This window comes from Vulpes vulpes, chromosome 2 (assembly GCF_048418805.1).
Source record: "Vulpes vulpes isolate BD-2025 chromosome 2, VulVul3, whole genome shotgun sequence".
Lineage (NCBI taxonomy): Eukaryota > Metazoa > Chordata > Mammalia > Carnivora > Canidae > Vulpes > Vulpes vulpes.
Window position 1 is genome coordinate 42,920,571 of NC_132781.1, and position 13,218 is coordinate 42,933,788.

Below are 13,218 nucleotides of genomic sequence, written 5' to 3' on the forward strand. Positions count from 1 at the left end.
ACACACCTGGATTCCAATGTGATGCAGCAAATGTAAAAATAAATAAAATATACATAAAACCAAAGTAGGTTTGTTTATTGTTGAATCATTTTACTATTGAGGAGGCAGGGTGATGGGAGGAAGTCCAGATGCTGACACCTCCAGATCTTCAGTGCTAGGTTTCCAAGCACTTAAAATGTTAGAAACAAATTCACAAGATAACATTACAATAAATGTATTTTAATTCATTGCTAGCCTGATACTACTCCAATGAGGAGCTAAACACAACAAAATCAGGAAAATCACCTTCTTACAAGTTCAAACAGCAAAGATTTTCAGCAAGGCAGTTTTCTACTCTGTGTGTGAAACCTTTCTTGTTATGACTCACTGAAAATTAGATATGCAAAACTCCAAGCTGAGCTTAGTTTTGCCTGTGCACAGAGACCTTTTTACTCTCATTCTTCGAAAACCTCATTTTGGATCTTGCTGCCAACACCAAAGAGAGGAAAGCCGGCCAAAAATTCCAAATATAACATGCGGAGGCAAATGCTACAGAAATCTGTCTGACGGGAAGCAACCATGCTGAGGTCTGCTGAGGTAGATTCACTTCTCAAGCAGACCGTGTTGGTCCCTCAGTCCGTTTGGAGCAAAATGCCATGAGACAGAAAGCAATCAGAGGGAAATATCTAGTTTCTATTCGACTTCACTGCCCATGGCCTATTGGCGTTCACTTTATTGGTGAGAACAATTCAATCCATTTCACAAACAGAAAGATGGGTCAGTGGCAACTAGAGCTCCACCAGTTATTCTAATTTTTTCAAACCAATTTTTAGGGACTAACCCATGGAGACCAGGATTTTCAGAAAGTTCAACTCATGGCATGACAATTATGATAGGTGTCAGGTTCACCAGAAAACACTTAAACACATCTCTCCAGCTCTCCTGGGGCAAGTTTAGTAAACCCTACCACCGCTCTGAATAATTGATAAACCAGTTAAACTCAGATAAAATGATTACACTATCACTTAAACAAAAACAAAAAACAAATCACCTCTTTAAGTTTAATTCTTCAGTGAGGTCATGGTGCTGAGCACAGGACAATTCATTCCCTCACCTAAAGGATCATTACAGAAAAACCAGAAACAGGGCTCCCAATCTAATTGGGAAGAGCACTGGCCCCTGAGAAAAGACAAGACAATTAGAACAGTTTATCTGACCAATCATTTCCTATAGTAGTTTATCTTTGAAAAATTCCCTGTGGTTATGGCTATGTCACTAAGCCCAGGAGGTAAAGTTTGCCTAGGATCACTTCTGGAACATTTTGTTAGATCTCATTCACTGTGAGGCAAGCTGGCAAGACAGACTAAAGACTGAAAGAGGACTTGCCTCAGAGAACTTTGAGTGAAGACTTGCAGAACTAGTTATGATCTACAGGGTTTGCAAAACCTCCATCTTCATGCTTGTATATTCTGTACATTAAAGAAAATTATCATTATTATGCTATCTAAATACAGCTAACTCTTGGAAAACATGAGTTTAGACAGCAGGTCTTCTATGTGGATTTTTTTATAGTATGGTACTGTATCTTCTCTCTATGATTTCCTTAGTATTTTCTTTCTTTTTTTTTAAATTAAAGATTTTATTTATTTATTCATGAGAGACACACAGAGAGAGGCAGAGACATAGGCAGAGGGAGAAGCAGGCTCCTTGCAGGGAGCTTGATGTGGCACTCGATCCCAAGACCCTGGGATCATGACCTGAGCCAAACACAGACGCTCAACCGCTGAGCCACCCAGGTGTCCCTTTCTTAACATTTTCTTTTTTTCTAGCTTACTTTGTTGTAAGAATACAGTGTATAATACACATAGCACGCAAAATAGGTGTTGACTGTTTATGTCCCTGGTTAAGGCTTCTGATCAACAATAGGCTATTAGTAGTTAAGTTTTTGGAGAATCAAGAGTTATTAGATTTTTGGCTGCATGAGGGTTGGTGTCCTTAAGCCCTCAGCACTGTTCAAGGGTCAACTGTAATCCAGTCTTAGTTAAAAAGGGAAGCAAGAGAAAATATAGCCACACCTAACTCATTCCCACATGGTACAAGCAAGCAGAAATGGCGTGAATTAAAGCCAGGACACTCAGAAATCAAAATTTTCTAAGACAGTTAACTACTTGACCTAACTACTCTGGTGGAGGTAGTTAACGAAATACTTCACTTGTGCTGGAAAGAATGTGGAATGGGAGGCAGGAAGGTGAAATAAAGCTCATTGGAAAGAAGGCTTCCTGCCTTTGTACCAATATTTAGAATGCTTTGTAATTTATGTAATAACTCAGGTAAATCAATGGTACCTTCAGTACTGGCTCTTCAAAGAGGGAATTGGAGATGTAAAACAAGCCCTGCCTCACTTACTAGGATTCTCAAATCTCTGATTACCAGTTCCCATTCAGGGTCTTCAAAAAATGAAAGAGAAAAGTATTCAATGAAATTCACAGTCTGGGCAAGCCTGAGTCTCACCTAACAGCTACAAGTACCTCCCTCTTCTCTTAGCTGAAGTAGAAACTGTTAATTGTTACAACTTGACAAGACTCACACTCATCTAATTAGAAGATCCAGAGGTTAGGTTTTAGAGTTTATAAAGCCCAAATCCAGGCAAAACAGCACACTTTTTCCATTCCTGAAATTTCTGATAAACAATCTCCTTACTAAACACAGGAGACTGAAGATAATGAAAAGCTTATAAAATTCTCAACACAGGGGTCACCATTCTTGGTTAACTCACACTAGCTTCATCCTAGGAATGAAACATCCACATTTTAAATCAAGGTGGCTACAATTCAGTCCCAGTAGATGTATCAAACAAGCACAATAAAAAGTGTAAGCAACAGGAAAAAACTGATAAGCAACATAACATATCCAGATACAAATCTATTCCTTGCTCAAGAACAGCACAGGAAACTTGACCAGAGATATTTTCTCCAGGTGGATTACACCTTACAGGAAGCAAAGGCTAAAAACCACAGACCCTTTCTGCTGGTATTAGTCACTCCATAATAAAAAATTTAAAACCAGCAACAAAGCTTCCTCCAGGATAACCATTTTCGTCCCTGCAACATTACGAGCCCAGATGGGGTGCCTTCCTGGGCAAAAGTATCTGGGGAGTGGTAATGGGAGCTTCCTACCTAACTTCTGACCACAGACTTAATTTGCCCAGTATCAGTCATCTGTCTAATAAGTGCTCCAAAACCTGTAATTAGTACAAATATACAGTAGGCACCAGTCCACAAACTGAGAGACGGAATGTGAATGAACAGTGTAGAGGGCTTAAGGAAAACCTCACTTTTTCTTTTTTAAACAGAGGACTTAAAAAAAAAAAAAAGGCAACATCAAAAACTGGTGGGAACAAACAGAAGACCCTCTCTTTCCCGCTTTCACAAACGCCTGCTTCAGTCAACTGTTGCTGAACAACAGAACAAGACCCATCAGAACACGACACAATCTGGACTCCCTGCTCAGATGCAGGATTTTTGTGGAGGGCAGAGATGGTTTCTCCAGGCAGAAGCTGGAGTTTAAACTCTTCCTGGCCGGACTGTTCTGGGCTGAGCTGCCAGGAGGATCACGCAGCGGGCGATCAACTCAGGTCCCTCCCTCTCTCTCCGGTCTCTCCCCTCCTCTCGCGTTCAGTAAGGGAGGGAGGGGGGCGGGGGGGGGGGAGGGAAGCGCGCAGCTTTCCAGCTCTCTGCTCCTTAAAAATGCCCTCGCCGAGCTAACCGCACACAATCCTGCCCCGGCAGCAAAGAATTTTGCCGCGAAGGGCTCGCTGATCCGGAGCGGGGAAGTGAAATCGGCGCCCAAGGGCAATTTTAATTGTCTAACCCGGCCCGATTTCCTAGGAGGCGGCAGCGCGGGGAGGGGAGGGAGAGAGGGAGGCAGCTCCGAGAGGCAACAGGGGGCAAGCGGAGCCAGAAAAAGGGGACCAAAGCGGCGAGATCCTAGCCCTGGTCCCTGAGGAGCTTCTGCAGAAAAGACTCCAAGCTTCTACCCCCACCGTTCCCCGGGAGACGTTTGCAAATCATATATGCAGCCAAAATGGCGCTGAGAATAAAAATATAATTTAAAGGCAGGTCGCCATATTGTAAACAGAGAAGCAGAGGAGAGGCGGACTCGAGAGACACCCTCCATGATTTCTTCCACAGCCGCAAGCGCCCGGGTGTCCGGACTCCCGGGTCTGGACCAGGCCAACTCCCGCAGCCGAAGGCTCCGCGCACCCGCCGGCAGGAGAGCCCAGCCCGGCAGGAGCCCGAGGGTGGCGGGCGCGCGGGCAAGCGAGAGGCACAGGGCCCAGAGCTCCTCCCCTTCCTCCCCCGCCACCGCCGGCCGTGCCCTGCCGGCTCTGTCCCGGCTACCCAGAGACTTCCAATCCCAGATGGGGCTCTCCACACTCGTCCCAACCCCCACCTCGGGGTCCGGACCCACTGCTGCTTCCCCCCCCCCCCAAACGGCCAGATCCCGGCAGACACCTGGGGGCGGGGAGGCGCTCGCCCCAGCCGCTGCAGAAAGTCAGCTAGCGGCTGCAAGCGCCCGTTATTTTCGGCAGCCAAGGGTAGGCCGGGTGAAGGAATGTGCCGAGAGGGGTCCGCCAAGGAGCTCCAAAGGGGTCCCCAGACCTTACCAGCACTGGAGGTGGAAGGCGGCCGGGCAATGGTCACAGCACAGGAGATCCCCACCTTCTTTGCAGCTATCGCAGCTGTCGTGGTTGGTGGCCCTGCCGCTTCTCCGGGGCTCTTTTTCAGGCTTCCGACTCCGCTTTTCTGCCTCGTCCGTCTTGGGGGGAGCCAGCAGAGCTTGGATTTGCTGCACACACATACAAACGGCGTGTGTGCATACTCGGAGCTCCCGGGCGGTCCGTCGCCCCCCCGGCAAGGCTTCTCCGTCACCCACCCCTCTCCCCCCTTTTGTCCTTCTTCCTCCCATCCAAGCTGCTCCCAGAACCTCTCAGCCCCCGGAACCGGGGGGAGCCCACCCTAACAGCGTTCCTGCAGCACAACGAGAACAGCTTCTTCCAAATGGGGAGGATCAGGGTAGGGGGATGGGGAGAGGGTGCGCGGTTCCCTTCTCGCCACTTCCTTGTATGGACAGTGGGGGACTCCAAAGCCAGGCTCTGGAGAGGCCTGAAACCTGGTACCCGGACGTGCTGGGGAAAGCACAAAGGGGCCGACAAGAAGGGGGTGGGGAGGCCCGCCGGTGCATCGACATGGAGTGGGTTGGTGCCTCGGGAGAGCGAATCCAGGGCGGCGGGTAGGTGAAACTGCTGCAAACGTCCTCGGAGGCTGAGCTCAGCCCCTCGAATTGCAAAGAAGGGAGGGAGAGTCTGGGTGGGAAAGAACCCCCCCTCCCCCGGCCCTTTTGCGCTGTGAGCTCAGGACCGGCTTTGTGGGGCGGAGGGCGGAGGTTCCCTCCCGGCGCTGGGGGAAGGGGATGAGGAGGGCCGCTCTTACCTCCATCAGCCCCCCCGACGTGTCCAAGTCGTACACGATCGTCTTGGTCTCCATTTTCTCCCACATTCATCCACCTCCCGGGCTGGGCGCTCTCTGCTCCGGCCCCCCCAACCCCAGGGGGAGGGGGGAAGCGGGGGGAGGGGGCGCTCCTGACCCCGGCCCCCCTTCTTTTTCCTCAACACGGGTCCCGACTTCCTCGCCCTGGCTCCCCCCCACCCCCCGGCCCCCTGTCCCCGGGACGGCAGCGTCCTCCCCACGGGCCGTGAGGGGGGAGCGGCCCCTCAGCCCCGGCCCGGCGGCTGGCTGCACGGTGGGTCCCGGCTCCGGGGGTCAGGCCTCGGCGGGGCCTAGTCCCACAGGCTAAAGCCGGCGCTGGCGACCGCTGGTCCGGCCGGGAAGGCTGGCGGGCGCTGCCATCCCGGGGTTGGGGGGATCGGAGGGGGGGTGAGAGGTTAGGTGAGGTTGTGGTACGTGAGGTGACTGCGGGGAGGGTGATGGGGGGTGGTCCCCGGGCTCCGCCTCTCGCCGCCGCCGCCGTCTGCGTCCCGGCTGCCGCGCACTTGGCGCAAACTTACCGCGAGCGCCCGCAAAGCCACCCGCGCAGGCGCCCCGGGATCGCCGCTCGCCGCGCGCAACCGCAGTGACAGCCGGCGGCCGGGCTCCCGCGCAGCCGCAGTGAGAGGGTACCCCCCAGCGCGCAGCCGCGCTGGCATTCGTCTGGAGCGCTGAAGCCCCGCCTTTCTGCCTTGCGCCAGCGTACTGAGATAAGAGGGCGGGACGTGAGGTCTCGCGCAGGCGCCTGGGACAGTTCCTAAGGGTCACAGCGCAGCCGCAGGAACATGGGGGCTTTTCTTCCATTGGTGTTTTGTGTATAGACCAGGAATACTCTGCTCCTGCGCAGGCGCGTTGAGAATGCCTCCCCCTCCCGCCCTACGCCACAGCCGCTTTCCGCGCAAGCGCATTGTCACCTGCAGGCCCTAACAAAAATGCTTCTACTTTCGCCATTTTGGTAATGGGATATGGGCTACCATGTCCTTGGGGTCCTCAGGCAACAACGGGAAGGAGTAAGGTGTGGTGTTGGCTGGAGCTGGTAGGCTGTCGGTGACAGCAACACTCCTAGAGATATTGTACTGGATCGTTTGGTTCCCAGCGTCAGGTGTGGCTGAACTAGACGCCATATTGGTAAAGAGAAAAGAAAAGCCGTCGCGACGGAAAACTATTCTTTTGGTGTCGGGTTGGATGGTTGCTGTTCACACTACCCTCCCGCTCCCGAGTTAATTTTAGCCTCAGCATCCCTGCCTTGCGCAATGATGACACCATGGAGAGTTTCGCTTGCCCGTTACTACCCTCTTGGTCACCGTCCTTGAGAACTGCTCCAGTGGAAGCCAACAGCGAAGAGTTAGTAACACTGACAACGCCCAGCTACCTGTCTATGGCGGACTTCAACTCCCAGTTTGCAATGCGCAGGAGGTCCAAAGGGCGAACGGGAGCGTATTGCACCCTGGGATCAAAAATCGCGAGGGATCTGGTGGATTGTGGGAGCCGTAGTTCCCTGTGCATGCTATGCGTTGTAGGGTAGGAGGACGCGAGGAAAAGAGATTTGCCTGGTAGGAAGGGATGGTTTTGAGAAGGGATGCTGTGCTGTATGCTGGGATTTGTAGTCTGAAGGCCTCACCCCGAATTCCTCCCTTATGGCACCCGCCCCTGCCCTTGTTATCTCTTTCAGAGATGGCCAGTTATCTCTTGCCTGACTGGAGGTAAAGAGGTGGAGAAGGGAATGAATGGCATCACTGTGCCTGCCACTAGGCGTTTAGTTGGCATTGTTGCCAGGTAGTTGTGTCTTGCTCACCTGTGATCGTTAGGGTTAAGGTGTAGCATTTGCAGAAGGATAAAACTAGAAAGGGATTAAAGGCCATTTGTGTTAATCTCATTTCCAGATGCATAGAGAGGAGCGATGATTTGCCTGGTTCACATAGTGAATTTATGGCAGACGTGTGAATGAAACAGCTTTAATCCCGGGCCAGGACACTCTCCATTATGCCAGGTTAACTGTGAGGAGTTGTTGCTGCTCACAACAGCAGCAGCTATTCTTTTGGGATAGCGAAGATGATGAGTTAGGGTGGGGATGTCAGTGTGTGGTCTCAATATTTCTGTTTTTCTGACTTTTCTGGTGTTCCTCTTGGTGCCTAGGAAGAATGATAAGGTCATGGGCCTTATCTGTCATGTAGATGTCATCTAGATTGGCTGCTTTCTGCCCTCTACCAGCCTCTGCAAACAAGAAATCCTAGTGGCTATGGACCAGAGAGGCAACCATCAGAGAGAGTAGGGGTGAGCTAGTTGTATGAAAGTGGCCGGACCTCACATCTTCTGAGGTTTTGTTTCATGCCACAGGCCCTCAGAAGTTGGAAGCCATAGGCCCTCTCTCACTAGCTTCTTACTGCTCAGGGCCCAACTGTGCTGCTGTGTCAGCCTGAAAGTATTATGGGGCAGATAGTCTGTTGGCCTGTGCCCAGTGAGTAAGACTTTGCTTTGATCATCATTATTTGCAGTGGATAACAGGAACAGGTGGTGGGTTAACGAGGGAAATAATACTTGGCTCTATTGACAAGTGCCAGGAGAACTAATCACTCTACACGCATTCCTCTTAGAACTTGGGAAGGGGGAGGTCAGCTCAGCGTTTGGAAATGTGCCACCTTGGAGAGCTCCAGCCCTGGTTGCTCAAGGGGGATTGAGGAGAGCTAGCAGGTGGGATACAGATATCTTCTGAAGTGACCTCTTGTGGTTAATATAGGCACTGCACTCTACATGGACTGGAGCTTCTCCAGCCTTCAAGATGGGTAGAGTGGGAGGTGGGCAGCCATGAGTGATCAAGGCCCCTCTGTTGGAAGACTGTGGAAGTAGAATGTGCTGGTTGCTGCCATTATTTCCTTCAGGGATTTTGTCTTCTGCCTCCTGAGTATCCATAACTCCATTGCCTGTCTCTTGCTCTTACCCTGGAGAGCAGCCATGCAGAACACACCTCTAAGCATGGATGTGTGTGCTGGGGGCCAAGGCTGGGCTAGCACTTTCATCTCAAAACGTGCTGGGAACCATAGAGAAGAGGCATCGGGGCTATAAGTGACCAAACAGGTCAAACTTAAACAGATCCTCTCCAGCCAACTTCTTTCTGGAGCCTATAGATAGGCTTTTGCTAAAATAGGAGCCAAGTCCCTGACCTAAACTGCACTGCCCCTCCTCCTGATAGTCTGGATATTCCCTGAGGCCAAGATGGACTAGGGCCTCATGTTTAGAGGTTCAGTCTCCAATTCTTATTCCAATTTCCTAAGTCTTGCTAGCTGGGAAAGAAGGGGAAGGAAGAAAGGAGAAAAGAGGTGTCAGGCTTCCTGGGCCTTGTCAACAATACAGTGGCATTGGGAGTGTGCTGGCGTATAGTACTGGACCTAGCAAAAAGAAAGAAAGGAAACATTGCGGATAGGTAAGCAGTTGGATTCCTGGGCTCCCAAACCCCTGTGGATCAGCCACTGGGGCATCTTATTTCACCTGCCATCTGTTGTACTGACCTTGTGGGGACAGTAGTCTTTGAAGCACCTGCATGTAACTTATTTTTGATAAAATGTCAGAGTGATCAATTGGTGGGCCCAGCATGCCTTCTGGTCTTGAAGTCCGCATCCCATTGATTTCCCACCTCCTTTCCCTCCAAGAAAGCACCATCTACCTGGCCATTGCTTTTTTTTTTTTTTTTCCAAAAACACCGTTTTAATAAGGAAACAACAGAAATAGAAGATTGTTCTCTGGCTGGAGCCCAGACCCCATATAATACATTACATGTACAAACTGGCCTGTAGCCAACTCCTGGGTCTCTTCTGTGGGTCTCTAACCCCCTGTTCCATGCCAAATTTCTGGGCCCTTGGACCTCTGCTCCTCTCCAGAATGTGCCTGCCCATTCCCCTTATCCCAAAACACAGTGGCCATGAGGGAAGACTGGTAGGTGGCTGGGGTTGGAGGAGGGACTAGTGGGAAAGATGTTTGTAAAGCCAGATTGACATTAGGGTAAGATCTCCCTCTCCTTGGCATGTAGGGCTGCCAGGGCGGCAGTGGGGTGTCCTGCTTTGGTGTGGAGCATGAGTGCCTAGGGAAGCCCAACCTGAGCGTGGGGTAGGGTCCCTAAACACCTTTGGGTCCCTTAGAATTTTTGCCTCCAGGAAGCAGAACTGTCCATTCCTGGGGCCTTAGAGAAGGATTAGAGACCTCCCCGAGGGGCTGATGTCAGCATGCCAGGATTACCCAGAGGTCATTGTTGACAGCAGCTTTGACCACTGGTGATAGCCCTGTGAGGGTCACCCTGGTGCAGTCTCCACCACCATCAAGTTCGCCTTGTTGCAGGGTGCCACATGCTAGCCTGGATGGTGGTTAACCTGAAGAGAGGTGTGCTTCCTCTGCTTGTGAATTCCAGGCTAGAGGTCCAGGGCATGAAGGAGGGTCAGGAGAATGCTGGTACTTGATGTATGTACTCCAGCTGTGCTCTGCCCAGAGGCAGATGCCCCCTGATTTGAACCCAAGGAAGGGCCCTATGTGGGCAGCGGTACCAAGAATATAGGCCCTGGTGGGCATTGCAGGTGGGGAAGGGCACGACTTCTTGAGGGATTGGTGGCGTCTCTTCCCAGATGGTATGTACAGGAGGTGTAGGGACAGCAGGAAGCTGGAAACTTTGCTGCTGGGCTGTGATGTTGGGTTGAGCTGGCTTCTCCAAGCTGCCCCCATCTAGATGGAGACTTCATATTCTTTCGTCTCCTGCAAAGTAAAGAGACTGCTGGGAGTTGGAAACTTGTATAAGGTTTGCCAGCCCATAATCCACCTGCCCAAGGCAAAGGGAAAGAGTGAGGGGGCTTGGAGGGACCCTCAGAGGTACCTGCCCAAGGGAGAATAGAATTAGATCCTCAGAAAGGGTGCAAAGAATGGCATGGGCACTTACTCCAATCTCATAAGTTGGATTGTCAAATGCTGACTCCACAGTAATGCGGTCATAGGGACGGGGTCGTGTCCGGGGCAGCCGCAGGGGGCTTTTCCCCTGGAGCCTGTGGGACAGAGAAGCCTGTGAGTCAGAAGTGCTGGGCAGGAGTGAGTTGGGTATATAGGGCAGGAAGGGAAACCAGACTCACCTAGAGAAGTAGAGGTACACACCTCCTACCAAGAGCGCCATCACCACCAGTGGCAAGAAAATGGCGGCTGCAACATGGGCAACATCCAGGGTGCTGGAGGCAGCAGGTGCCTTGGCAACTGAAAACACAGTGGATGGGATTGGGGCAGAAGTCCCTATGATCCGGAGCCCATATCTGCCCTAACCTCTGCCCAGGAGAATCCAGGTAACCAGCTCCCTCTAGCTTCTAACTTTTGCTCTGCTGGTCCCAGACCTCTCTCTTTCTCTGCCCTCCCTTCTTGGGGAACCCATGGCCTTGGAGCTGTGAGAGCCAGGGCCAGGGAGACTATTTCCCTGGCCCTCAAGGGGGGGGCTCACCATCCAGGCTGCGGCCGCTGTAGAACCCATCCAGAGAGGCTGGAACAAGAGGGGAGGGCCAAGGGCAGAGGTGAGACCAATGGGCCAACCACTAAGGCAGGGAGTAGACTGATCATGGGATGGATTTGTCCAAGGAGAGTCTACCCCAGCATTCGTCTTGGTGTCACCAGATCAGAAAGATCTGGCAAAGACTGGGGAGACTAAGGGTAACACGAAGGGCATGTGGGCAGGGGGTTCTGGTTCTCAATATTTGGCGTCTTTGCTAGAGCAGCCCTGTAGGACTGGCAGGAGGTTTTTTTTTTTAAGATTTATTTATTAAAAAAAATAAGATTTATTTATTTATTTGAGAGAGAGAGAGAGAGAGAGAGAGAGAGAGAGAGAGAATGCACACATGAATGGGAAGGGGCAGAGGGAGAGGGAAAGAGAATTGTAAGCAGACTCCAAGCTGAGCTCAGAGTCCAACGTGGGGCCTGATCCCACAACCATGAGATCATGACCCGAGCCAAAACCAAGAGTCAGACACTCAACCAACTGCGCCACCCAGGCGCCCGGGGACAGACAGGAGTTCTGAGGGTGGCAAAACACTCACCAGCCCTACAGATGGGTGGGGGGTCACTCCAATGTGAAGGGTGCCCGGGCACACATTTGATGCTGGCCTGGCCCTTCAGCACGTAGCCAGGGGCGCATGAGAAGTGGACAGTCGCCCCAGCTGGGTGTAGCCGCTTCTCAGGACTGTGAGCACCATTCTCAGGGGCGCTGAGGCCGTGGCATGGCTTGAGCTGTTCTACTGCAAAGCAGGCAGAGCCCAGTGAGGATGCCAGGCCTCTAGTCTCCAGAGGTGGCATCTTTTGTCTCCTACCAGAATCTTCCCCTCATAACCATTTGACACTTACGGAGACATTTGGGGGCCCGGTCGCTCCACTTGGGGCTGCTTGCTTGACGGTCATGGCAGGTGAGGATGGCACTACCAGTCAGTACAAAACCCTGGTCGCAGATATACTGCACGGTGGCCCCCACAGGAAATTTGGGGCTAGATATGAGGCGTCGGCTGTGCTCCACGTCCCCAGGGTCATGGCAAGAAGTCACTATGTGTAGGGGGGTAATGGGAGAAAGTAGCCCAGATAGAACTCAACAGAAGTCAGTCTACCCTGGCTTTGTTCCAAGCCAGCCAATATCTTCATGATATGTGGCTGTGGTGCCTATTTATCTGTCCCTGCCATCTTGCTGGTGCATCCCTCATCTGTCCCCTTCTTATCCATCATTTTTTTTTATTTTAAAAAAATATTTATTTATTCATGAGAGACACACAGAGAGAGGCAGAGACATAGGCAGAGGGAGAAGCAGGCTCCATGCAGGGAGCCCGACATGGGACTTGATCCCGGGCCTTCAGGATCACACCCTGGGCTGAAGGCGGCGCTAAACTGCTGAGCCACCCGGGCTGCCCTCTTCCTATCCATTAGAGTCAACAAACACTGGCCATCCATCAGGAAGGAAATATTTGAAATGCTTGGTGGATAACCCTTTGAAAAGGTACTATCCCCATTTCATAGATGAGAAAACTGAGGCTATGAAAGGGGGAGGAAGTTCAAGGGTACTAGGTGGCAACAGCTGAAGTCTGGTTCAGAATCCAGGAGAGAGCCTCGTATCTTGCATTGAAGAGGGGAATATGGAGAACAGGTACACTCACCTTTCTGGCAGGAGGGCAGGTCCTCGCTCCAGGTTAGGTCCCACTGGCACATGAGGACACTGGACCCTACCACCTGGTAGCCAGGGTAGCACTGGTAAGTGACGACAGTGCCATGTACCAGCTCAGGCTGAGATGGGCTCTTCCAGCCATTGGGGATCTCAGGCAGCTCCGGACATGTGTCATTGCGGGGCACCTCTGGGGGGCATAGGGGCAGCAAGATGCAGGCCCTCAGCCATCACTAAAGTGACTGTGCTAGCCTCCCTCACCACAAGGGCACCCCAGCTCTGCCAGTTTGGCCTGGGCCTAGCCTGGCCTGGGCAGGCCCAGCAATGCATTCCTTCATGCTCAAGGGCCCCTCCTTGCCTGTCCCTGACATCATTCTGTTGTCTCGTAGATTCAGGGGTTATCATTTTGGCTTTATGCCTTTCTTTCTTCCTTCTTTCTTTCTTCTTTCTTTTCTTTTCTTTTCTTTTCTTTCTTTCTTTCTTTCTTTCTTTCTTTCTTTCTTTCTTTTCTTTCTTTCTTTCTCCCTTTCCTCTCCTCTC

General features: G+C 51.6%; 2 protein-coding genes and 1 long non-coding RNA gene across 12 annotated transcripts in view; 1 reads left to right on the top strand and 2 right to left on the bottom strand.

Moving 5' to 3' along the window:
* PHF12 (PHD finger protein 12) overlaps positions 1-5,683 on the bottom strand; it is a 42,173-nt gene extending 36,490 nt beyond the window's left edge. The window contains exons 1-2 of one of the 3 annotated variants that reach the window (XR_011999751.1): positions 5,472-5,683; positions 4,646-4,827 (exon numbers count right to left, since the gene is read on the bottom strand). Coding sequence is in view for 1 of the 3 variants with exons in the window: in XM_026016064.2 (XP_025871849.1) it covers positions 4,646-4,827; positions 5,472-5,537 (248 nt within the window). In the remaining 2 variants the exon portion in view is untranslated. The remainder of the gene's footprint in view (positions 1-4,645; positions 4,828-5,471) is intronic. The other 2 variants (XM_026016064.2, XM_026016065.2) reach the window with 2 other exon arrangements.
* LOC140597809 (uncharacterized) overlaps positions 5,105-13,218 on the top strand; it is a 35,191-nt gene continuing 27,077 nt past the window's right edge. The window contains exon 1 of the long non-coding RNA XR_011999752.1: positions 5,105-5,271. This is a non-coding gene — a long non-coding RNA (uncharacterized lncRNA). The remainder of the gene's footprint in view (positions 5,272-13,218) is intronic.
* SEZ6 (seizure related 6 homolog) overlaps positions 9,194-13,218 on the bottom strand; it is a 45,543-nt gene continuing 41,518 nt past the window's right edge. Inside the window, exons 11-17 of one of the 8 annotated variants that reach the window (XM_072747832.1) lie at positions 12,674-12,868; positions 11,880-12,071; positions 11,576-11,770; positions 10,987-11,025; positions 10,631-10,748; positions 10,444-10,546; positions 9,194-10,262 (exon numbers count right to left, since the gene is read on the bottom strand). In XM_072747832.1, the coding sequence (XP_072603933.1) occupies positions 10,233-10,262; positions 10,444-10,546; positions 10,631-10,748; positions 10,987-11,025; positions 11,576-11,770; positions 11,880-12,071; positions 12,674-12,868 (872 nt within the window). In that variant the 3' untranslated portion in view covers positions 9,194-10,232. Of the gene's footprint in view, positions 10,279-10,443; positions 10,547-10,630; positions 10,749-10,986; positions 11,026-11,575; positions 11,774-11,879; positions 12,072-12,673; positions 12,869-13,218 lie in introns of all 8 variants that reach the window. The other 7 variants (XM_026016056.2, XM_026016055.2, XM_026016054.2 and 4 more) reach the window with 7 other exon arrangements.